At 40.7% G+C, this 24,876-nt stretch overlaps 2 protein-coding genes across 3 annotated transcripts; both read right to left on the bottom strand.

Annotated features, from left to right (window-relative positions):
- Window positions 1-3,637: 3,637 nt before the first annotated feature.
- LOC148721554 (uncharacterized) lies at window positions 3,638-10,089 on the bottom strand. The gene is made up of 8 exons (XM_088735062.1): window positions 9,888-10,089; window positions 9,569-9,786; window positions 8,200-8,290; window positions 7,505-7,657; window positions 6,809-6,899; window positions 5,970-6,202; window positions 5,202-5,351; window positions 3,638-5,059 (listed from the first exon to the last, which is right to left on the bottom strand). Exons 1-8 carry the CDS (start codon window positions 10,057-10,059, stop codon window positions 4,521-4,523), a joined length of 1,647 nt encoding a protein of 548 aa, XP_088591188.1. The 5' UTR covers window positions 10,060-10,089; the 3' UTR covers window positions 3,638-4,520.
- A 3,342-nt stretch (window positions 10,090-13,431) lies between these two features.
- On the bottom strand, window positions 13,432-22,477 carry LOC148721553 (uncharacterized). 2 transcript variants are annotated; one of them, XM_088735076.1, is made up of 8 exons: window positions 22,299-22,477; window positions 21,984-22,201; window positions 20,951-21,041; window positions 20,256-20,402; window positions 16,362-16,452; window positions 15,754-15,986; window positions 15,055-15,204; window positions 13,432-14,914 (listed from the first exon to the last, which is right to left on the bottom strand). In XM_088735076.1, the coding sequence occupies exons 1-8, from the start codon at window positions 22,411-22,413 to the stop codon at window positions 14,376-14,378; spliced, it is 1,584 nt and encodes a 527-aa protein (XP_088591202.1). In that variant the 5' UTR covers window positions 22,414-22,477; the 3' UTR covers window positions 13,432-14,375. The 2 variants fall into 2 exon arrangements, with proteins under 2 accessions (XP_088591202.1, XP_088591203.1); XM_088735077.1 differs by lacking the exons at window positions 15,754-15,986; window positions 16,362-16,452; window positions 20,256-20,402; window positions 20,951-21,041 and having other exon boundaries at window positions 15,055-15,228; window positions 21,980-22,201.
- Between the last annotated feature and the right edge of the window lie 2,399 nt (window positions 22,478-24,876).

Genomic DNA, 24,876 nt, shown 5'->3' with positions numbered 1-24,876 from the left:
GCTTTTTCTTACAGAAATGCAGTGTTTCTAATTGGACAGAATAATTATTTATCAACGTACAAATTCCTAAACTACCAAACACGCTTTTCTGAAGACAATTTTGCCGCTCAAGTGATTTGTGTGAACTTCAGCCCGGAGTGCATTTCTTTTCTGATATCAGAGTACATTCAACTCCCATAATTCCATCGACCTCCAACCCTCTTTACCAGAGACCCTCGCGCTTTCTCGAGCCAAACCAATTTCATTTGTAGTAGTTGTCACGTTTACAGATGTGAAATCTATATTTTTACTTATGTAACTCTTCCGTTTTATAGCACAAAGACACTAAGAAACTTTCAATGACTTTCTATTAAATTTGTTAGCGCACTTTGTTTGATTTCCATTCCGTGACTAGCGAATATCTGCTCGAAGCTAGTTACACAAAGCATTGTTCATTTCTATTTCCCCTACGTCAAAGTGTAAGAGCTAAATTCGCCTTCTGTTAGCACGTAGCTCAGTTGCGAGGAGTCATTGTAGCGAAACTATTTCGGAGCCAAACAGAGTTTAGGAGTTCTCTACCCCGGAGTCAAGAACCGATGTAAGTTAAGCTTTTAATATTCCTCATTTTTATCATTTCTAGTTTCGCCCTATTCGTTTATTCGTAGCCTTCGGTTTTCCTTATATCGAACCTTCATGTATCCGTTCTATAGTTTTTACCGTCTGTGCTGTACAAAGACTGCCAGCTTAAGTGAATAAAGAGTTTGATGCTGCTACTTGTCTAAAGTTATACTGGCGAACTCCGGTGCACAAGAACACGTGTCTGCAGCATCGGGAACGTTACAGTAGTGATCTGCATGTTGGGTTTTCCGAGTAAATGTTTTTAATCAATTTATGGAGCCAGGACAAAAATTAAAAGGATACAAACAATTGAAAAGAGGAGAAAGAGGAGAGTTATTTCAATGAAAGACAAATTTCTTACATATTCTCAGATAAAATATTTAGGAGCGTAGGCAGAAAAGGTTCTTGAGACGTGGACGGCAGCCGGAAGGTGAGAGTTTTTTTTTTCCTTGCCCTCGCTAAGTTTTAATTTTTCTGCAAAAGTTAGAATAAAATACTCAAAAAAGCTCCTTCCATTTGATCGCTTGATGTCAGCGCGCACTACTAGCAGTTGTATTCTTCAAACGCTTGAAATCAGCTTCGAAAACACTTAGAAGGCCGCTGTTATAAATATCTCCTCATTGTCACAATACCCAGTTTGATCCCGGTTATAACAATTTTCAAGAGAGAGAGAGATCTAACGCCGAGTTTCCTTAAATATAATATCTTTGCTTTGTTCAAGTCTCAAATTGAAGTGATTTCTGTTTTTCGTTAGGAGCTTTATGATTCTCCATAACTACTAACACATTCTCTAGAAGAATCACATTATATTCATTAAGTCAAGTCCTAACAGGATTTTTTACAGATACAACTTTCTGCATAGGACTTTCACAAATGATGTTAACTTCAAAGTCCATATTTTCAGGGTGTTGTATTGAAGTGAATTAAAAAAAATGTTCGTTTACTAATTTTTGTAGATTTTTTCCTTTTTTCGTTCATTATTAATACAGCAAAGCGTCTCGAGAGATCCACAGTGGTGTTTTTAATTAAACAATCAAACTTTTTCCAATTAACACTGCAACACCTCCCGCCGTGTAAAAGAAAAAAATATGAAAAGTTTTGAATTCATGGTTTAAATGATATTTTCACGTTGATTCAAAGAAGTGAAGCTAACTTAAACGAAATTGCAGCTGGAGTCGTGGCAAAACAAGGTAAATTTGTTGTTTGGTGATGGGGAAGCAAATTGCCAGTTTAAAAACCGAATATGCTAGCTTAAAATTGAACTTTTTGAAATGATATAAAGAGTCTACCGCTTGGAATCAGGAAAGATTTAACTTTGGCTAAGCCCTTTGACTCCTAGATATCGTTATTAGTTCTCTTTACCACCTACCATACAATCCTTATGATATTAGTTTGGAGAATACGGTATTGGATCAATGAGTAATCCCCGACCCAGCATTTTTCTTTATCCTCATCGATCATCACTTGTCTGCTTGGTATTATATTGATATTGTATGGTCTCGGTCAGGGATTAAAATTACCAGAACCTCAACTTGAATTAATATTTGTATAATGTTTTGACCACCTATGTGTCTGACACTTTTTTTCGCTGTATCCCGGGTGACACTTACGACTTTCAATTCGTCCATTCCGTTGCTGGTAACCACTGATACAAGATACCTACAATGGGAAAGTAAGATCCGAGTAAACTTTTTCCCTTTTCTTTTGGTTTGTTAATGAGAAGGCGGATCTGGGGTTGTCTGTTCGAAAGAAGTTTAAGTTGCTTCCCACCAGAGTTAAGTCTTCGAGTAACACGAGTTCTTACAAACAAGCTTCAACATCTGTTTTATATGAACCCTCTTATAAGAACGTAGAATCAGTGTGACCCAGGTGTAAAGAACACGCTAAGATTCCATTTAGCTGAAACTGATCAATGGCACCCATTAAAGGAAACATCTTGTACCGAAGTTCCTTGTCTTTGTCTCAAGAGAATATAGCGGATCAGATATGTATAAACCACTTTTAAACTTAAATTTGAAGTGGTCAGAATGTTATTCGTTTTCGTGGCTTAAATCTGGAGTTGAAACTGTGATTACGTTTACTAGATGTTATCAACCCCCCCACCCCCCCCCCCCGCGACGTTTCACTTGAACATTGGCGGCTTCTCTTATGCAATAGTCGCAAGGTGAGAGAAAGTGAATCTTTCAGTTTTTAATTCTTTGTCTTCGTTCCCAGTGAATATCGATTAAAAAAATTACCCATGGACTTTTCAACTGACATGGAAAAAGCCAAAGTATGTGAGTCCTTCCATCGGCATTAAATCATCCGCCCTGATCTGCCGCCGGTGTTTCTTTGTTTAGCTTACAAAGTCGGCTTCTGTTTTTGCCAACGGGATGAAGATTAACCGATTTGCAACTGTCATTTCTCATGCAATTCAACTGACGTTGAGATTCGTCTTCAACAGCGGTTGTTTCCATAACGTGACCGATAAAGGCATGGTCTGAAATAAATTCTTTTAATATAAATGCCCTTAAAAAAATTAAAGCATGCGGATTAATTGTTCTATTTCCAATGTAAGTTTTCACTTACCAGCTTGAGTCTCAAAAACATTTCCACAAAAATCATTGTTTGCCAAGACAAACAGGATTCTTAAGAGGATGTGAAGAGCCACAACAGAAAACTTGGTCAGCCATAACAGACTATCGCAAAACAGATTCTCTTATCGCCTTTCTATTCTGGGCTTGGAGCTTTTCAATCATCACATATGTATATACACAACAGTTCCTCGAAAATTGCGTCCTTTGGGATTTTCCAACTGCTTTCGGCGCGGAAACCAGATCGAAAACTGACACATGTATAATTTAAAGCTCAATTCTAAAGTTTTGAAATAAAGGGCATTCATTGATAATTCTAGCTGAAAAAAGAAGGCGAGGGTGTGTGTTTTCAAGAACAAATCCTTAATTAGGAGATATTATTGATGGTCATATCTCGTCGGATTGTCTTCACTATAATGGGCTTTTAATTACTTCTATTGAAATTTCAGTTCAATACCTACATATAATTATTCTGTTTGTACGAGAAATTATCGTACGGTTTTTATATTTATTTCATTATTCACAATAATACCTGACAGCATCCCCCATTAAGGAGACTATCGATACTAACCCAAACATACATTCAATGCTACATGTAAGTGATAACAATAAATGAATTGATATGCATAGGAGTATTTGATGTTAAATATTGAGTTTGAATCTGAAACCAGAGAAATGAACAGAAAAGGTGCATGACAGCAGTTCCAGTTGCACAAATTGAATTTCAGTGAACCATGACCTTTGGAAATTACGAACGTTCTGCAAAATTACGCTGATATTCACATCAATAATAAAAACCTTCAGCAGCAAAAACATCATTAACTGCAAATTCCTGTTTCATAGTCAGTCTACTTTTCTGAATACAGGTCTTTAAATGGATGAAATTCATAAAATTACCTGAATCAAACGAGCATTTAATTATCAAACGTAGAGGACTTCAAGCATAAAAGGATGAATATTGCAAAACTAAATCTAAAAAAAGGTAAAACTTAAGGAAGAAGAACTGAACTATTGGAGTAAGAAAGACCTTAGCCAGAAAGTTCATATACGAACAATTATTAAAATCATTTTTTTAAGTCTGGGCTTAAGTCGGAACAAAGTCTTAGTCTGATTCGAACTCTTTGTGATGGTAGTCGTTATTAGTATTTAACATCGTTCCCGTAACTCGTGCATGAGGTCCCAGCCTTAAATAATAAATTAAAATAAGAGAACGAACTCAAACGAAACGATTTACAAATTTTTACTAATCGTACGTGAGATTTGAAGTGTTTTGATGATAACGACTCCAAATGAAGTCTCAGTTTTCGGGAAAACGTGAACAGGTAAGACTAATTTAGATTGTTCTAGTCCTTAACGAACATAGACTTTCCAGAAATCTCCTGAAGACAATCCAAGGAACTCTTCACCTTCCAGGTTGTGATCATCGCACTCCCATCTTGGGTTCCCTGGCACTAAGAGCCAGTGATATTTTCCATTAACAAAGGCAGAGGTATTATATAATCGGCTGGTTCTGTCTGAATTTACGACACCCCACTTTTGGTCGTTCCATTGCTCACAATTTGCAGCCAAATTCGAGTCGTCATCCTTCATCCTCACGAATGAGCCGCATGCAGCCGGCTGGTCATCCGTCTGACCGCTGAAGTACTGGACCACAGCTTCACCGGAGTTGTTAGCAGCCGTGGTCACATGGAACGTGCGTCCCTGTTGTTTACTACAGTGGAATCTCAGTAGAGTGAAAGACAGGTGTGTTCTCAATTCTTTCATGGCATTTTGAGTAAGGAACAAGGCCTTGTTGTAAATGTTACTGATTTCTTGGTACGACGACTCAATCGAAAATTGTTTCGTCAAGGAGCTGTCAACGACAACGCTTGAAACAAGAAGCCAACCTCCTGAAAAAAATTCATTTAGAAATCACGCAACTAAACGACAGAAAAATAATGCTTGTACCCTAAGCATTACATCCAAAATATGAGTCGTTGTGTAGTCCTTTATGCACTAAAAACATTTTACGCAATCTCATTTACGTCTTACCCCCGTCAGTTGTCATGTCACAGTAGACCTTTAAAGGCTTTCCGTTCTTCTCAGGGTCGACCCAGTACTCTCCGTCTTTTTTAAAGAAACCCGAGTCCCGGATGTCCGTACAGGAATGACCAGGCTGATTGTAGTATAAGCCTCTGATAGCTATACAAAGAAATGCAGTTATCTCCATGAAAGCTACCTAGATTTGCACGCCAGTTTCAGAACACAAGTGACTGAAAGGGTTCAGTGAAATAAAATTTTGTATAAATTTATCCTTATTCCCTGATATGATAATATGCCCGGTTTGATCGAATACGTTCCTTTTTTCATTCTTCATGAGAAAAAAAGATTTAAAGAAATGACACAAACTGTACGCAAAATTAGGATGGTCGTTGAATTTCTAGAGCTATCTGTTCTGTGAACGATCAAGACACCTTTAAAAATTTAAAATATTCGTTATGTCGGTGCCTAGAAAGTTCATATCATTCAGCTTTCATTCCCAAAATTAAGTGTGGAAAACAGCTTTCATTCTCAAAGTTAAGTTATTGTGGTGAGTTAGTGCCCTCCACCTCAAGATAGAGCGAGAGACGAGAGCGATTCTTTTTTTGTCCGAGCTGCGGGATATGAGAGTAAAAATCAGTGTAAGGATGTTGAAACTCCCACGCAGTCTGCTAAAACGCATGTCATAGCCACTGACCACTGCCCTATTCAGAATAAGCCGCCCTGCTGAACTCAAACACTAGATTGTTACTTCGGGCAATTTATGAAATGACGATGTACCTGTTGGCGGTGGGATCGTCAGAGATATCTCACTCGGTCCCTTTCCCCTTTTTGCACTTTTTTGAGCAATCCAAGTTGGCTTGTCCACACCTGCGTATCCCACCAAAGCAAAAGATCCGCTGCGGTCTGTCAAGTCGAGGATATCGTCAGTAGCGCCAACTCTCTTCAGAGCGTCAATCGCTGGTGATATGTGCTTTGAGCCTTCATCTTGAATGGCGATCAAAACGATTTTACTGCGGTTTGAATTGAGATCATTTCTCAGTTTCCAAAGGCAACTAAGAGTAAGTATATCATAAAACCACTCTGACAAAAGCAGAGTGAATTTGTTAATTCGATAGTATACAATTTTCGAGGCTTCTTCATTCTCTCATGTCTTCTGTTTAAGCTTACGCTGCCACCGAAATGCATACAGCATATTCTGTCCATTGAGATCTGCGGATCTTCGTTATGTTGTTAAGATGCCTTTGCTCAAGTGTGAGATGCAAGAACTAAATAAGTGACGAAACAACCAAAAAAACTATGTGACTTATGATAGTAAAGCGAAATATTTGTCTTGAGAGGCATATTCAAGTTTTTAAGGGATTTTATTCTGTAGTAAGGGACGAACCATTATTTTTATGGAAGGGGTATGAGAAATATTGAAAAAAAACTGTTTGCAGAGTCTGAAACGACAAAATAAATTACTTGCAAACGTGATAGGTTAAAAAAAATGTTTGCAGAGAAGTCAGGTAAGATATTAAAAAATATTATTACTAAAACTGAAATTAAAAAAAAAAAAATTGACCAATCAGACGCCACATTTATGATGGTGAAATTACAGCTTCAAACATGGTACATACTTTCCTTTGATGCCGTTAAGAAAGTCTCTCAGGTGATTACCAGCGGAACTATTCCCATAAGTGTCAAACCCTGTTGCTCTTAGAACAGTACCTGCAAATGAAAAGGAGACCAAATGTTTCCTATACACTACAATTAGGATTACAACGAGTACGTACATTGTAAAGAAATATTAACGAAATAATAATTATTCGAACCGGAGTTAATCCCGCAGCCTTTGAACCGAGGACATCTTAATCCTTAATTAAGACGATGGAGTCGATAGCGAGACAGCGGTGTTACCTTTTGGCGTATGAGCGCAGATCAGGCTAGGTAGGGTTTTTCGGGAAAATTGTCAGAGGTAACGCTGATTCCCTATTTCATTTCACCTCAGAAAAGTGATGATCCAAGTTGATTATAAAATACAAATTAACTCTGGGTCGTTTAAATATGGGACTGCGGAAGTACTCGACGTTTTTTCTATTTCATACCTGCAGAGGATGCTGGTATATTGTCTGCGACTGGGATCTCAGCGAGAAGAAACAATCGAAATAAAAAAAAAAAAAGACAAGAGATAACTGGTGGTATCGTCTTCAGACTGGAACTATCAGCTGGCCACTGATATCTTATCAAGTTTCTTTTAGAGTTTATCTTAAAATTTTTCTCATTTTTTTCCAATGTTTCGAGAGACGATAAGTACTAAGCCTGGCCTCTGTTACCTGTTAAAGCGCTGATAACGACCACATTATGGCCTCTTGTGTGTGGAGAATAATCTTTTCCATTCACTTTGATGTAGGCGATACCACATGTGTTTGGTGTAATTCCTGGATCAGCACAACCCTCACTGCGGATGAATACTTTTACCCCTAAAGCTTATTATAAAAATCATAAAAATAGAATGAGAATTTTCCTTTTCACATGTACAACTATAAAAATAAAGGCATTCATTACAAAGATCAAGAGTCTTGGTTTCATTCTGAGTTTCAGTGGTAACAAAAGGGGAGTCTAAGTATTGAAGGGGATGCTAGTTTTATCTCTGGGTGGATATTAAGTGTATCTCTGAGAAACGTTTTGTGTAAAGGTGAAACATTTTGGTCTCAGAGTTCATTTTGGAGACTTTCTGGAGTCTTAAATTTGTTATATTTGCAGACCTTCAGCCAGTCAGACCGGAACACAACAGTTTTTTACTTCACGTGCGCATCTTTTCGTGAGATTCTACATGTCTTCTCTCGCCACTTTCTATTTTGTTTAAGTTTGTTCTCGGCAGGTTCCTCTAACGTCATGACTCATCTATAACACAATCAGTAACATTATCCAACGCCTCGAGCTGTCAAAAGGAGGCAATACGTTATCATTTTGCAGTTTGTCTAAAAACCTGTGGATACATAACCATCAAAATCTTATGAATACTTACGCGTTTGACAGAGTGTTCCCTGATATCCCGGATAACACTGACCGCTCTTAGCGGGTCGATTTCGCTCACGAGAAACATCCATACAGGAAGCCTAACATAATTAAAACAAAAGAAAGGAAAATTGATTTGTTTCCCTTTGTTTTCTCAACACTGCATTAAGAGGAAAAAAATCTACCCAATATAACTTTTTTTCTTCAATAACTCTGTACAAAAGTGGATAACACCCATTTAGCTCTGGCCACTCTTGATAGCATGAAATTTCTATGATGACGAATAGCCGTTCAAAATAGTAGAATCTTTTCAAACTAAAGAACTATTGAGAAAGCTGATACAGATACCGAGAACGCGCCAAAAACGTAATTAACTTGAGGCTAAGAGATGAAGCTTACCCGGCCCAATAATTTGCATCAGGCTCCATATTTAGTATGAACAGGTGATATAGCCAACTGGTGTTTCAACACATCATCTCCGCAGAAACGTAGCGGATATAGGTATATAACACCTTTAACATTATGTCATTCTCAGTTTTAAGACCGATAAAGAGAAAAGAAAATTTAAAGTTCTGAACTTATTTAATCACTTTCACCAGAGTGCGGTGGGGGTCGCACAACAGAGCTAGGCTCCAAATTAAGTGCGCCCTAGTCCCACCCATCCCACCCCATGGGAGGACATCCATCACACAATAATCTCGTGTGTGGGAAATTAACGTCTCCTACCCCAACCCTGCAGGAGACGGGACCTTCATTTATTCGTCCCTATCCGAGAAGACTAGAATATCTAACCATTTCTTGATGTTATAGAAAGGTAGCAAATTCTTCTCAATTATTTTAAGACCCTGAGTGTTGGTCCGGCCGGGGCTCGAACCCTCGACCTCCCGCACAACAGTCCAGCGCTCTATCCATTGAGCTAACCGGGAGGCGGTTAAGAGCTTCTCTGCCTTGTAACCTAAAAAAATAGTCAATACTGTTTCAAGCTCGATATGAAAAACGAAATGAAGACACCTATTTTGTCTTTGCTCTAAACAGCCAAATTGGATGATCGTAAAAAAAGGAGCTATGTTTTTTTACACTCAAAAGTTTTGAGTGTAAAAAAACATAGCTCCTTTTTTCTGGCTGAGCCAGAATTGCTCTTGACTTCGTCTCGAGCAACTCTTTCGCTTCTCTCATGCTCTCCAAGGCTTCCTCCGTGCTTCCACAACTTGATATATGCACGCTTAGCATGAATCAATTCTTCAATCAGGAATGCATCGATCTTCAGTATGACTGTATTTAGTTCACGCCGGTTAACCACGTTCAAAACAAAATAAATTAACCGAATATCTTTGGCATATTGGCAAGTAACCACGATAAATTTAAAACTTAATACCTACCTGAACAGAGCCATAGTATGTAGATCCTTTCTTCCGTTTAAGATCACTCGGCTTCAATAGCCGTGTTTTATTATTCAACTCACAGATACGTTTTCCATCACTGTTACCGGGGTGAACATTGATCGACTTACAGCCGTTATTTCCCATACACTTTATCTGACACTCAAACTCATCCACAACGACAGTCGTGTGCATAACATTACCTACCAGGGCATGGTCTGAAAGACAAAAGGACGTACTTTCTAATACCTACTATCTATAGAAAGAGAGTATAAATATCCATTTTGTTGTTGTTTTTTTCTTTTTAGTATTTACTCACCGATTCGAGTTTCAAAAACGCTTCCACAAAAGTCTGTGTTTGCCCGAACAAACAGGATTCCCAAAAGGATGTTTATGGCGATAATAGCAAACTGGGTTAGCCCCATAACAGCTATACTAAAATTGGTGGTTTTATCTTTCCCTGGTGGAGCTCCTAAGATCTCCTGTTGCATAACGGTTTTCTGATATTGCCTTCTTCTGTAAGCAGGGCGTGTTATTAAAATGACACACAGAATTGAAATACGAATGATATATAATTCATGATTCTTTTTTATCCAACGCTTTAATTGCTCTTCAGCTTGCATGGAAATTTCTTTTGTGCGCTGCATTAAAAGAAGACTTTGTTTGAACTTTCATCATTATCATTGGTAATCTAATTTGCCAAATTAACAGAGTGGCTTTTGTTTTGAGGAATATGCAAGGTCGACTTGCAATATTACATGCTCTGGAGGAAACACCACCTGCTCTTTACTCTCGAAGAGGCACGCAATTGATATCTCACGAATGAAAATGCATGCGTTTGTAAGCCCATACTTTCCATAGAAATGATGTCTCCCTCTTTATGATATAGCTGGCATCACCTACGGGCGAGATGGAGCGAATGTTAAATTCTGATTGGCTACTCTAGCGGGCAAAATGGGCCAGAACACAAAAAGAAAACATTGTTAATATCCTCTCATCGTGACCTCACGCTTGGTCAATAAAGAGTATTTTTCGTTCGCAAGAAGCGTAAGAGAAGTTACCTGCTGTTTGTTTGGGTTGTATAAGGAAATTCAAATGAAAAGTTTAACTCAACATACCAACTTTGCAATGAAGTCTTGAGTCCTATGAATTAACTTACTCATAACTGGCTAACAAATGTTTAAATGATGAATAATAAACACTGTCCAGAAAGTACTGAGAACACTTTAGTCGGGATAATGTCAGGAAAAATTGCACGTCTGAATTGTCAAATATCGTAACTTATTATCCAAATGCAATAAGAAGAGTAAAAATAAAGAACGAATCGAGTACAAATATATAAACAATAGCCTCCTTTTGGCGCGAGGATATGCTTCGATAACTTGTCCGCTACAGAGAATATCTGTTCCGAGATGCGAACAGTTTTCCGAGAAGGAAGCTCGGGGAAATCTGAGAACTTCTAGGAACAGATTATGTCCAATGAAAAAATTTTGTACGTATTGACTGAGTAAGAGGGAAGAACGGAAATATATTTGGCTCGCGGTCATGACTTGCGGACCGGGCGCAGCGAGGTCCGTGTGTCATGATCGAGACCCAAATGTTCTCCCGTGCGACCCGACCTGAATCAATCAATAAGCATTTTATTATATGACCACTGACTAAGTTTCGGAATATTTGAAATGTTTTTTTTTTTCTAACATAAATAGGAGGCGATAGACTGGTGCGTGCCGGAAAAAAACACAAAAAAGATTCTACAACAAAAGAGTTTCCTTTTTTTTTCTTTTGATTCATAACAAGAAACTCGCTGCTTATCGAAAAACGTAACTTATTTTCTCGTTTTTGTTCATTGATGTCACTCCTTTTGTCGGAACAACAAAAATATTTTGTTTTTGTGTTTTTTTTTTTCGGCAACAAAGCTGTAAGTGCATTAGGGGCGGACAGCTTTTTCCGGACCAGCTCACGTCAACCCATCCGACCCTGCACACGTCTGCTTTCATTCTAGTTTTCCATGGGATTGCGCGAGTGGGGCCGGACGGGTCGGGTCACATGATTTACCCAAAAGTGACTTGTTGACGTGCGGACGTGTTGACGTGTTCTCCGCAAATGTTTTTAACTTTATATCCTCGCTACCGCCTTTTTAAAAGTATGTTATACCAAGGAAATGTATACGAGGGTAGGATTTATCCGCTGCTGATTATTCCTGGCAAGAGAAGCAAGGTAAAACTATCGAAATAGCTTCAAATGCTACCAGCCATTTCAAGTCAGGCGAGAAAGCTGAAAGTAAAATGGACAGAACAAATGAACAAAGATGTTTTGGAGTGCAAGAAAAAGGCGCTGGGGCTTGTTTCTTCGGAGAATCCTCCTTGCAATGAGAGTGGAAGGAAGAGAGGATATATTGGCGTTATGAAAGAGTTGTGGGGTGATATGGGATATAAGAACTTCCATTTGAAGAGCCAAACCTTACGGGACCAAGCTTCGAGGCTAGAGAAAATAATAGATAATGAAACAGATCTAACCATCAAAGAGAGAAGAGTTAAGGATTTGGGGAATGTCACATTTACAAGTGAATATTCTAATAAGGAAAATGTTGAAAATGAAAGTCAAAACAACCAAAACGATAGGGAAAATGGAAATGCTAATTATCCAACAAGAGGCTTGAATTTACATAACGCAGAGCCACTGTAAACCCCAGAGGAAAGCAGAGTTACAATGGGTGATTGGCCGGATGTGTCTGATGATGTTCCAGGGTGTTTACCCAATTACAAGACTGTCAACTTGCCAGTATCGGTTATTTGGGGCCGAAATTCCAACCGGGAAATTTTAACAATCACCATTGCTACGATTGATGATGCATGCAATGAAGTAACAACTTGGAGAAAAACACTTTCTTAGTTCCATACGGTAAAAATGGTCGCGACTTTATCGACCAGTTAACGAAGCACATTGACGATTGGAACAATGGATCATCCATACAACACCTTGCGCTAAAAGCCGCTATTGTTCTTCTCGCTGTTGCGCTACAAAAGCCAGGTCAGAGATCGAAAGCAAAGGAGCATCAAGAATGTCTTGAGAAACGATTAATACTGTGGAGAAATGGCAAGATTGAGTCCCTATTACGCGAAGGGAGAATGATCCAACGGCGCTTATCAAAGTCGAAAAAGAAAAATCCACCAAATAAAGCTCGCATTTTTTGAAAAGTTGGTCATGGAGGGTCAGATTAATTCGGCCCTGCGCTATCTCAGTCAGGATGATAGCGGAGGAGTATTACCGCTGACCAGTGATGTTGTGAGACAACTGAGAGGAAAACACCCTGATGCGCAGAGGGCCAAGCTAGGGTCGATGTTGTTCGGGCCTGTGGAAGATATACCTGACTTGGTGTTTCAAGGAATTAATGAAGAGCTTGTGAGAGAAGCTGGATTAAGAACTAAGGGGTCTGGCGGCCCCTCGGGCGTGGACGCCAATGGCTTCAAGAGGATCTTGGCATGCAAGTCTTTTAAGAGATCAAGTATCAACCTATGTGAGTCTATAGCTACACTCACAAGAAGACTGTGCACGGAATTTGCTGATCCGCTGACCATCGAACCTATCGTGGCCAGTCGCCTTATTCCGCTTGACAAGGGTAACGGTGAGGTGCGCCCAATTGGTGTGGGCGAGGTGATTAGAAGAATAATTGGCAAATACCTAAGTCATTCCTTTTTCAATCACTTTGCATCATTTCTAAAAAGGATGATAATATGTCGGACATTCGATCCATAACCAGTAACAATAACAACTTTGAGATGCAATGAATATATGAAGTTCATATATTTTGAACTGCGGTATTAGATATGTATGATGTACGATCCTCGCAGTAGATAGCGCTATTTATGCAATAGCGAAAATCAGTAACAACTTTATTGGTTCCGAAAATCAATAACAACTTTATTGGTTCCGTAAACTGAGGGTTTTTCAGAAACCATTGCAATGGGATGAAAAAAATGCAAAAGAAGTACTATAAAGATTATGCAATAAAGGATAATGTTAAAGATACTTAACATCTATTGACGAATTAAAACTGTGTGCGTAATCATCCACATGTCAAATATTTACAAATGAACTGATTCAAAATCACTTAAGATTTAGGTTTACTTTACGCTAGAAAAGTATCAAAATGTACTTGAATTCAGTTATCTTTTTAAAATGTCGTACATCATGTACAGCTACGTTAACCATGCTGTAATGTTTTTTAACAATTTTGTTACATATTTTAGCAAACTTGTCTCAGTATTCCTATTCCAAGTTTTCGTAGTGAAATTTGCATTTCTTAGTGAACTAATTTTATAAAATTACCTCGAACTACTTTGTTCAAAAAGCAACAGTTGTGATTTTGGATCAAGTGACTTTAGTATTTTATGGTATTTTATCTGCTAATTTTATGATATTTGTTTTATACTTATTGTAAACCGCACGCGATCGTAACGTCATGTAGCATGCGCTATATAAATCATTATCATTATTTAAAGCAAACCCGAACTATCAAACCAACTACAACTCAAAACAGAGTAATAAATGGACAAACAAAACCTTCAAACGAACAACGTTTATACTCTCGTTCTTGAAATAACATTAATGGTAAACACAATTTTAAGGTCATTCCGAAGTCAGTGACAATAGAAAAGTTATTGTCAATAACATAAAAATAATAATAATAATACTGAAAGTAATGATAATGATAGCGTTAAAAAATACCTGAAGCTAGGAAACTTTAATCAACTTTAAATAAAACTTCTTAGTGTAAGAAGACGTGAGATATCTCTGTTGCTAGGTCTCAACGGACAAAAACTTTCCAGAAATCGCCAGAGGATAATCCAAAAAATTCTTTATTTCGAAAGTTAAAGTCGTCACATTCCCATCTTGAGCCTCCAGGAGTCAAAAACCAGTGATGTAGATTTGGGACATAATTAGCATGATCGTTCAATCTTCCCTCCCGTAAAGAAGGTATACTCCACCTTTGGTCTTGCCACTGGTTACAAAGTCCAGCCGTTCTAGAGTTATCATCTTTCATTCGGTTGAACGATCCACAGGCCAAGGGACGTGCATCTGTCTGCTTACTGAAGTACTGGACTACAGCTTCACCAGTGCTGTTAGCAGCCGTGGTAACATGGAACGTGCGTCCTTTCTGTTTACTGCAGTGGAATCTCAGTTGAGTGAAAGACAAGTACGTTCTCAGTTCTTTCATGGCAATTTCTGTGATGAACAAAGTTTTGTTGCTGTGGCAGTTGCTGATTTCGCGGTAGGACGACTCAATCCAAAGCTCTCGCGAGGATGGGTCGTCCACCACAACGTTGGATACAAGAAGCCAGCCTCCTGCAAAATACGAAGCCAACATGAAGTTAGTTCTTTGTGCATCAAACATGATGGCTGCTTCATGATGTAGAATTTCAGAAACTAATTATCAATCAGATTCCTTTTCTTTTTTTAAACATTCTGTAGCATTTTCGCCTTACCCCCGTCAGTTGTCATGTCACAGTAGACCTTTAAAGGCTTTCCGTTCTTCTCAGGGTCGATCCAGTACTCTCCGTCCTTTTTAAAGAAACCGGAGTCCCGGATGTCTTTGCAGGAGTGGCCAGGCTGATTGTAATATAAGCCTTTGATAGCTACAGAAGGAAATGCGGTGTTATCTTAGCGTGGTAATCATCACACAACGATATCAGTGCAAGAGAGCCTAGACCTGCTTAGTTACAAGGCCCGCATGTAACTTGTTGTGTCATAAAGGCATCTCGTTATGGAGCCTGGAGAAATATGTTCCATCGCTTATCATTCAATCAATCAATCAATCAATGAAGTTTATTGTCTTTACGTGAGGCATGGTTACCCAGATGTTCATGTATGAAATGCAAGACAGCAACCCACCCATCCCACCCCAGGGGAGGACATACATCACACAGTAATCTCGTGCGTGGGAAATTAAAGTCTCCTACCCCTAACCATGGAGGAGACGGGACCTCCATTTATTCGTCCCTTTCCGAGAAGACTAGAATATCTAACCATTTCTTGATGTTATAGAAAGGCAGCATAATCTTCTCAATTATTTGAGACCTTGAGTGTTGGTCCGGCCGGGGCTCGAACCCTCGACCTCCTGCACAACAGTCCAGTGCGCTATCCATTGAGCTAACCGGGAGGCGGTTAGCTCAAAGAAGATATACCTGTAGATGATGGAATTGTCAGAGATATCTCACTGGGTCCCCTTCCTGCCTTGGCATTTTGTTGTGCAATCCAAGATGGTTTGTTCACACCTGCAAATCCCAGCAAAGCAAAAGATCCTCTGTGCTCTGTCAGATTGAGGAGGTCATCAGTAGCCCCAACTCTTTTTAGAGCGTCAATCGCTGGTGATATGTATATCGAGCCTTCATCTTGAATGGCGATCAGAATGATTTTTCTGCAATCGGAGCAAACATTATTTTTCCATGAGAAAACAAATGTATTTTATTGCTAAAAAAGCGCAGCAAAGAAATATTCTACTTGGTAATGAATTAACATTCTAAAATAGATTCCCCACAGATTATCTGAATCTCGTTTTATGGGCATATCTCAGATTCAGCTTCGGATGGAAGTTATTGCGGACAAATGTTTATGCGTTCGACATTGGAAGCAATCCCGAACAGTTTCCAAAAATAGAAAAATATATCTCTTTAAAGAGATTGCAAATATAAAAAAGTACAGCTGGAGTAATATAACTTGGGATCGATGATTTTTGACTAATCAGACGCCACATTTATGATGGTGAAATTACAGCTTCAAACATGGTACATACTTTCCTTTTATGCCGTTAAGAAAGTCTCTCAGGTGATTACCAGCGGAACTATTCCCATGAGTGTCAAACCCTGTTGCTCTTAGAACAGTACCTGAAAATGAAAAGGGGACCAAATGTTTCCTATCCACTACAATTAGGATTACAACGAGTACGTACATTGTAAAGAAATATTAACGAAATAATAATTATTCGAACCGGAGTTAATCCCGCAGCCTTTCAACCGAGGACATCTTAAACCTTAATTAAGACGATGGAGTCGATAGCGAGACGGCGGTGTTACCTTTTGGCGTATGAGCGCAGATCAGGCTAGGTAGGCCTTTTCGGGAAAATTGTCAGAGGTAACGTTGATTCCCTATTTCATTTCACCTCAGAAAAGTGATGATCCAAGTTGATTATAAAATACAAATTAACTCTGGGTCGTTTAAATATGGGACTGCGGAAGTACTCGAGGTTTTTTCTATTTCATACCTGCAGAGGATGCTGGTATATTGTCTGCGACTAAGATCTCAGTGAGAAGAAACAATCGAGAAAAAAAAAAAAAAAAGACAAGAGATAACTGGTGGTATCGTCTTCAGCCTGGAAGTATCAGCGGCAAGTAATTCATGGCAGTCTCCATATAGACTCCCTGTTACCCAGTCTCCATATAGACTCCCTGTTACCCATTCTCCCTGTGTACCCTGTGTACCCTGTGTACCCTGTGTACCCTGTGTACCCCGTGTACCCATGTGTACCCTGTGTACCCTGTGTACCCTGTGTACCCTGTGTACCCTGTGTACCCTGTGTACCCATGTGTACCCTGTGTACCCTGTGTACCCTATGTACCCTGTGTACCCCTGTGTACCCTGTGTACCCTGTGTACCCATGTGTACCCTGTGTACCCTGTGTACCCCTGTGTACCCTGTGTACCCATGTGTACCCTGTGTACCCTGTGTACCCGTGTGTACCGTGTGTACCGTGTGTACCCTGTGTACCCTGTGTACCCTGTGTACCCTGTGTACCCTGTGTACCCTGTGTACGCATGTGTACCCTGTGTACCCATGTGTACCCTGTGTACCCTGTGTACCCATGCATATCATGTATACCCTTGTATACCTCGTATACCCTTGTATACCTCGTATACCCTGTCTACCTTGTGTACCCTCTACACCCTGTATATTCATGTATACCTAAGTATACCCTGTATATCGTGTATACAGGAAACCTGGCAAACATCAGTTGGAATGAATGGAAGCTCTCTGGCCGTGCACAATCTCGTTTTCTATCTTCACAAATGAATTATGAATAACTTATTATGATTTTATCCGCCCGGGGAGGAAATCCCATATAAAATGGACTGGGATGCTCGTCTGGAATTTTGAAAAAAACTCCTAAAGGAGACGAATATATGTAGGGTACACAGGGCACACAGGGTACACAGGGTACACACGGGTAGACAGGGTACACAGGGTACACAGGGTACACAGGGGTACACAGGGTACACAGGGTACACAGGGTACACAGGGTACACAGGGTACACACGGGTACACAGGGTACACACGGGTACACAGGGTACACAGGGTACACAGGGTACACAGGGGTACACAGGGTACACAGGGTACACAGGGTACACAGGGTACACAGGGTACACAGTGTACACAGGGTACACAGGGTACACAGGGTACACAGGGTACACATGGGTACACAGGGGTACACAGGGTACACAGGGTACACAGGGTACACAGGGTACACAGTGTACACAAGGTACACAGGGTACACAGGGTACACAGGGTACACATGGGTACACAGGGTACACAGGGTACACAGGGTAGATACGGGTACACAGGGTACACACGAGTACACAGGGTACACAGGGTACACATGGGTACACAGGGTACACATGGGTACACAGGGTACATAGGGTACACAGGGTACACAGGGTACACATGGGTACACATGGGTACACAGGGTACACATGGGTACGCAGGGTACACATGGGTACACAGGGTACACAGGGTACATAGGGGTACACAAGATACAGAGGGTACACAGGGTTCACAGGGTACACAGGGTACACAGGGTACACAGGGTACACAGGGTACACAGGGTACACAGGGTACACAGGGTACACAGGGTACACAGGGTACACATGGGTACACAGGGTACACAGGGTACACATGGGTACGCAGGGTACACATGGGTACACAGGGTACACAGGGTACACAGGGGTACACATGGGTACACAGGGTACACATGGGTACGCAGGGTACACATGGGTACACAGGGTACACAGGGTACACAGGGTACACAGGGTACACATGGGTACACAGGGTACACAGGGTACACATGGGTACGCAGGGTACACATGGGTACACAGGGTACACAGGGTACACAGGGGTACACAAGATACACAGGGTACACAGGGTACACAGGGTACACATGGGTACGCAGGGTACACATGGGTACACAGGGTACACAGGGTACACAGGGGTACACAAGATACACAGGGTACGCAGGGTACACATGGGTACACAGGGTACACAGGGTACACATGGGTACGCAGGGTACACATGGGTACACAGGGTACACAGGGTACATAGGGGTACACAAGATACACAGGGAACACGGGGTACACAGGGTATACAGGGTACACAGGGTACACAGGGTACACAGGGTACACAGGGTACACATGGGTACACGGGGTACACAGGGTACACATGGGTACGCAGGGTACACATGGGTACACAGGGTACACAGGGTACACAGGGGTACACAAGTTACACAGGGTACACAGGGTACACATGGGTACGCAGGGTACACATGGGTACACAGGGTACACAGGGGTACACAAGATACACAGGGTACACAGGGTACACATGGGTACGCAGGGTAGACATGGGTACACAGGGTACACAGGGTACACAGGGGTACACAAGATACACAGGGTACACAGGGTACACAGGGTACATAGGGTACACATGGGTACGCAGGGTACACATGGGTACACAGGGTACACAGGGTACACAAGGCACACATGGGTACACAGGGTACACGGGGTACACAGGGTACACAGGGTACACATGGGCACACAGGGTACATAGGGTACACATGGGTACACAGGGTACACAGGATACACAGGGTACACAGGGTACACAGGGTAGACAGGGCACACAGGGTACACAGATTACACAGGGTACACATGGGTACACAGGGTACACAGGGTACACAGGGTACACAGGGTACACAGGGTACACAGGGTACACGGGGTACACGGGGTACACATGGGTACACGGGGAACACGGGGTACACGGGGTACACAGGGTACACAGGGTACACAAGGTACACATGGGTACACAGGGTACACGGGGTACACAGGGTACACAGGGTACACATGGGTACACAGGGTACACAGGGTACACATGGGTACACAGGGTACACATGGGTACACAGGGTACACAGGGTACACAGGGCACACAGGGTACACAGGGTACACAGGGTACACATGGGTACACAGGGTACACAGGGTACACAGGGTACACGGGGTACACGGGGTACACATGGGTACACGGGGTACACGGGGTACACGGGGTACACGGGGTACACAGGGTACACAGGGTACACATGGGTACGCAGGGTAGACAGGGTACACAGGGGACACAGGGTACACAGGGTACACAGGGGTACACAGAGGTACACAGGGTACACAGGGTACACAGGGTACACAGGGAGAATGGGTAACAGGGAGTCTATATGGAGACTGGGTAACAGGGAGTCTATATGGAGACTGCCATGAATTACTTGCCCTATCAGCTGGCCACTGATATCTTATCAAGTTTCTTTTAGAGTTTATCTTAAAATTTTTCTCATTTTTTTCCAATTTTTCGAAAGACGATAAGTACTAAGCCTGGCCTCTGTTACCTGTTAAAGCGCTGATAACGACCACATTATGGCCTCTTGTGTGTGGAGAATAATCTTTTCCATTCACTTTGATGTAGGCGATACCAGATGTGTTTGGTGTAATTCCTGGATCAGCACAACCCTCACTGCGGATGAATACTTTTACCCCTAAAGGTTATTATAAAAATCATAAAAATAGAATGAGAATTTTCCTTTTCACATGTACAACCATAAAAATAAAGGCATTCATTACAAAGATCAGGAGTCTTGGTTTCATTCTGAGTTTCAGTGGCAACAAAAGGGGAGTCTAAGTATTGAAGGGGATGCTAGTTTTATCTCTGGGTGGATATTAAGTGTATCTCTGAGAAACGTTTTGTGTAAAGGTGAAACATTTTGGTCTCAGAGTTCATTTTGGAGACTTTCTGGAGTCTTAAATTTGTTATATTTGCAGACCTTCAGCCAGCCAGACCGGAACACAACAGTTTTTTACTTCACGTGCGCATCTTTTCGTGAGATTCTACCTATCTTCTCTCGCCACTTTCTATTTTGTTTAAGTTTGTTCTCGGCAGGTTCCTCTAACGTCATGACTCATCTATAACACAATCAGTAACATTATCCAACGCCTCGAGCTGTCAAAAGGAGGCAATACGTTATCATTTTGCAGTTTGTCTAAAAACCTGTGGATACATAACCATCAAAATCTTCTGAATACTTACGCGTTTGACAGCGTGTTCCCTGATATCCCAGATGACACTGACCGCTCTTAGCGGGTCGATTTTGCTCACGGGAAACATCCATGCAGGAAGCCTAACAGAATTCAAACAAAAGAAAGGAAAATTGATTTGTTTCCCTTTGTTTTCTCAACACTGCATTAAGAGGAAAAAAATATACCCATCATAACTTTTTTTTCTTCAATAACTCTGTACAAAAGTGGATAACACCCATTTAGCTCTGGCCACTCTTGATAGCATGAAATTTCTATGATGACGAATAGCCGTTCAAAATAGTAGAATCTTTTCAAACTAAAGAACTATTGAGAAAGCTGATACAGATGCCGAGAACGCGCCAAAAACGTAATTAACCTGAGGCTAAGAGATGAAGCGTACCCAATAATTTGCATCAGGCTCCATATTTAGTATGAACAGGTGATATAGCCAACTGGTGTTTCAACACATCATCTTCGCAGAAACGTAGCGGATATAGGTATATAACACCTTTAACATTATGTCTGCACTTATTAAATGATAATTTCCTTGTCATTCTCAGTTTTAAGACCGATAAAGAGAAAACAAAATTTAAAGTTCTGAGCTTCTCTGCCTTGTAACCTAAAAAAATAGTCAATACTGTTTCAAGCTCGATATGAAAAACGAAATGAAGACACCTATTTTGTCTTTGCTCTCAACAACCAAATTGGATGATCGTAAAAAAAGGAGCTATATTTTTTTACACTCAAAACTTTTGAGTGTAAAAAAACATAGCTCCTTTTTTCTGGCTGAGCCAGAATTGCTCTTGACTTCGTCTCGAGCAACTCTTTCGCTTCTCTCATGCTCTCCAAGGCTTCCTCCGTGCTTCCACAACTTGATATATGCACGCTTAGCATGAATCAATTCTTTAATCAGGAATGCATCGATCTTCAGTATGACTGTATTTAAATCACGCCGGTTAGTCACGTTCAAAACAAAATAAATTAACCGAATATCTTTGGCATATTGGCAAGTAACCACGATAAATTTAAAACTTAATACCTACCTGAACAGAGCCATAGTATGTAGATCCTTTCTTCCGTTTAAGATCACTCGGCTTCAATTGCCGTGTTTTGTTATTTAATTCACAGATGCGCTGTCCAGTACTGTCACCGGGATAAACATTGACCGACTTACAACTGTTATTTCCCATACATTTTAACCGACACTCAAACTCGTCCACAACAACAGTCGTGTACATAACGTGACCTAATAAAGCATGGTCTGAAGGTGAAATAAAAAAAGAACTTATGTTTTTCACCTGAATGTATTCGAAATGAATCCTGAGAATCAAATTCGGCCAGTTTGAGGTTTAACTCACCGAGTTGAGTTTCGAAAACGCATCCGCAAAAGTCCCCTTTTGTCAGGACAATCAGGAATCCGAGGAAGATATTAAGAGCCACAATGGAAAACTGGACCAGCCATAATACAGCCATTCTAGTTTATTTCCACGTTGTCGCACTGCTCTTCCAAGAGGAACCTCTTCACTTGATAGACATGATCTGCAATTCAATTGCTCTCCCTTAATTCTCCTTAATTTGTTTTCCTGAGCAAGTAGACTACTCCTCATTGGCAGACAACTTAAATAAAAAATTAACATCATTTATAATTCAAAGCTCTTATTCAATTCAGTTATAATATTACAATTGCTTTTCGAGTGCTGATCTCCTTTCTTTTTTGAAAGTAAGTTTGCTCTTCTTTTTCCCATAAAGTATAATTGCCAGCTTTGCAAACTTTTTTCTTTTTTTAAGTAATTTACACAATTTTCGCAATTTTCACAACTTTTCGAAAGCAACATTAATGGTTCGAAAAAGTCGAACTACTTGATTGGCGAACGGGAAAGCAGATGTCAAACACAAAGTGGAGACCCATCGAAGTTTGCTTTTTAATTGAATTAAAGATGAAGAAACTCACGAAGGGCTCACGAAAACGTGCACTTTTTCGGTAAAGAATTACGAAACAAAGAGCTAAGAACTTGGGGATGGAAAAAGAAGCACGATTGACCGCACTTGCGACAAGTGGGAAGAACCGATAGCGGTCTCCCTGATTCTAACTCGGGTAACATGAGTGGAAACGTTATAGCGAGCTTTATAGCTGGTAACTCGTTAAAATTCAATTTAACAAGATATGTGTATAATCCATAATTTATGACCGCGATAAGAAACAATATGGCCTCTTAGCAACAGCCCCTTTCTTTATTTATGAAACGTATTCATTGTATCAAGATGTAATGCTTGTTGAAAAAAGCGGTAATATTTCTACTAATCTGGTACCCAGATCGTACCGTGTAACACACCTACACATGACCACCTTGCCGCAAAAGGTCTGGGTACGAGACCATGTCTGTATATGAGCTATGTGGCTAATCAAGCCAGAGCCTATCCCGGTTGGTGCCCGACCTCCTCCCTCCCCCTCTTAAGCTTGTTAGTAGCTTTTCGTCAGGTGCCCCTGACATTTCGCTGCTACCCATTTTACTATTCTGGGCCAATGACGGCACACTATACTCGGTCAGTAATGGCCCACTATGTTTAAAAATGGAAAAAGTGTAGTCAGGAGATGTCATGAGTTTTATGCAAATTGGTATCCTCTGACTGTTGTTATTTCTGAAAACAGACGTTTCGGCTAATGCTTAAGCCTTCATCAGTGATATGAAAAAACGAAGATCGTTATCATACGCTATTTAAAGTTAAAACGTGACGCGAAGCTTGCGCGCATAACTATGTATTTGATCCTCGCGCGAGGTCTTTATAGGCTTCTGGAAGTACGATGTGATCGTTCCCAGCATTCGGATCTAAAGTAGAGTGCCAAGCTTCAAGGAAAAGTCTCTCGTGGTAATTGGATTCAAAACCAATGACCCTGACGTTTGTAAAGTCCATGTTATGGTCGAAAAGGTGGACATGGCTTGCGACTTTGGAGTTTAAGTCAATACCTGCAACTGCCTTTTTGTGCTCCGCAATTCTGGTCTTTGATGACCTTTCTGTTTGGCCATAGTACATAAAATTACACTGTGTGCAATTGATTTTGTACACCAAGCCTGACTTCTGGCGGTCAGGTTCGTCTCGCTCCTTGTGGCATGGAAAAAGGCTGTTGCTTGTTTTTTGTGGTTTGTAGGCTACTTTATTCGTATCAAGAAATGGTCTATTTTTCCGGCTCAACTTCACATATTAAGTAGTAAACAATAGTCCTTTTGTTCTTTGTAGTGCTGAGGGACTTTGGAAACGGCAATCTCCACGTTCCCGTATCCTCCCAAATGGTAGTTTAGGTATGTTGACGATATTCTTGTATAAAAAAGGACCAAGTCGACAAATTCCACAAACATTTGAACTCAATTAACCCGAACATACAGTTTACTTTAGAAATAGAAAACACCAACGGACAAGGATTGCCTTTTTTAGACACCATAACAACTAGACGCGGTAAAAAAATTCACGTGGATGTTTACAGAAAACCGACACATACCGACCGTTATCCCGATTTCTTTTACTGTCATCCTATGTGCCATAAAAGATCCGTTGTTAACACCTTACTGAAAAGAGCAAACAACATTCCATCAACCAATAAAGGCAGACGGGAAGAAATACAACGAGTAAAGGCCGTTCTGCGAGACAACAATTATCCCATGACTTTTATACGCAACTGTGAGAGTGTTTATTAAACAACCCGCCCAGAACAACTTCAATGGCTTTGTAGTGCTGTCGTATGTACAGGGTGTCTCCGAGAAAATAAGTCGCATATTGAAACAACAAAAGGTCAAAGTAGCCTACAAACCACAACAAACAAGCAACAGCCTTTTTCCATGCCCCAAGGAACGAGACGAACCTGACCGCCAGAAGTCAGGCTTGGTGTACAAAATCGATTGCACACAGCGTAACTTTAAGTACTATAGCCAAAAAGAAAGG

Source organism: Stylophora pistillata, chromosome 10 (assembly GCF_964205215.1).
Source record: "Stylophora pistillata chromosome 10, jaStyPist1.2, whole genome shotgun sequence".
NCBI classification, from domain to species: domain Eukaryota; kingdom Metazoa; phylum Cnidaria; class Anthozoa; order Scleractinia; family Pocilloporidae; genus Stylophora; species Stylophora pistillata.
This window is presented reverse-complemented; position numbering and strand designations above follow the sequence as displayed.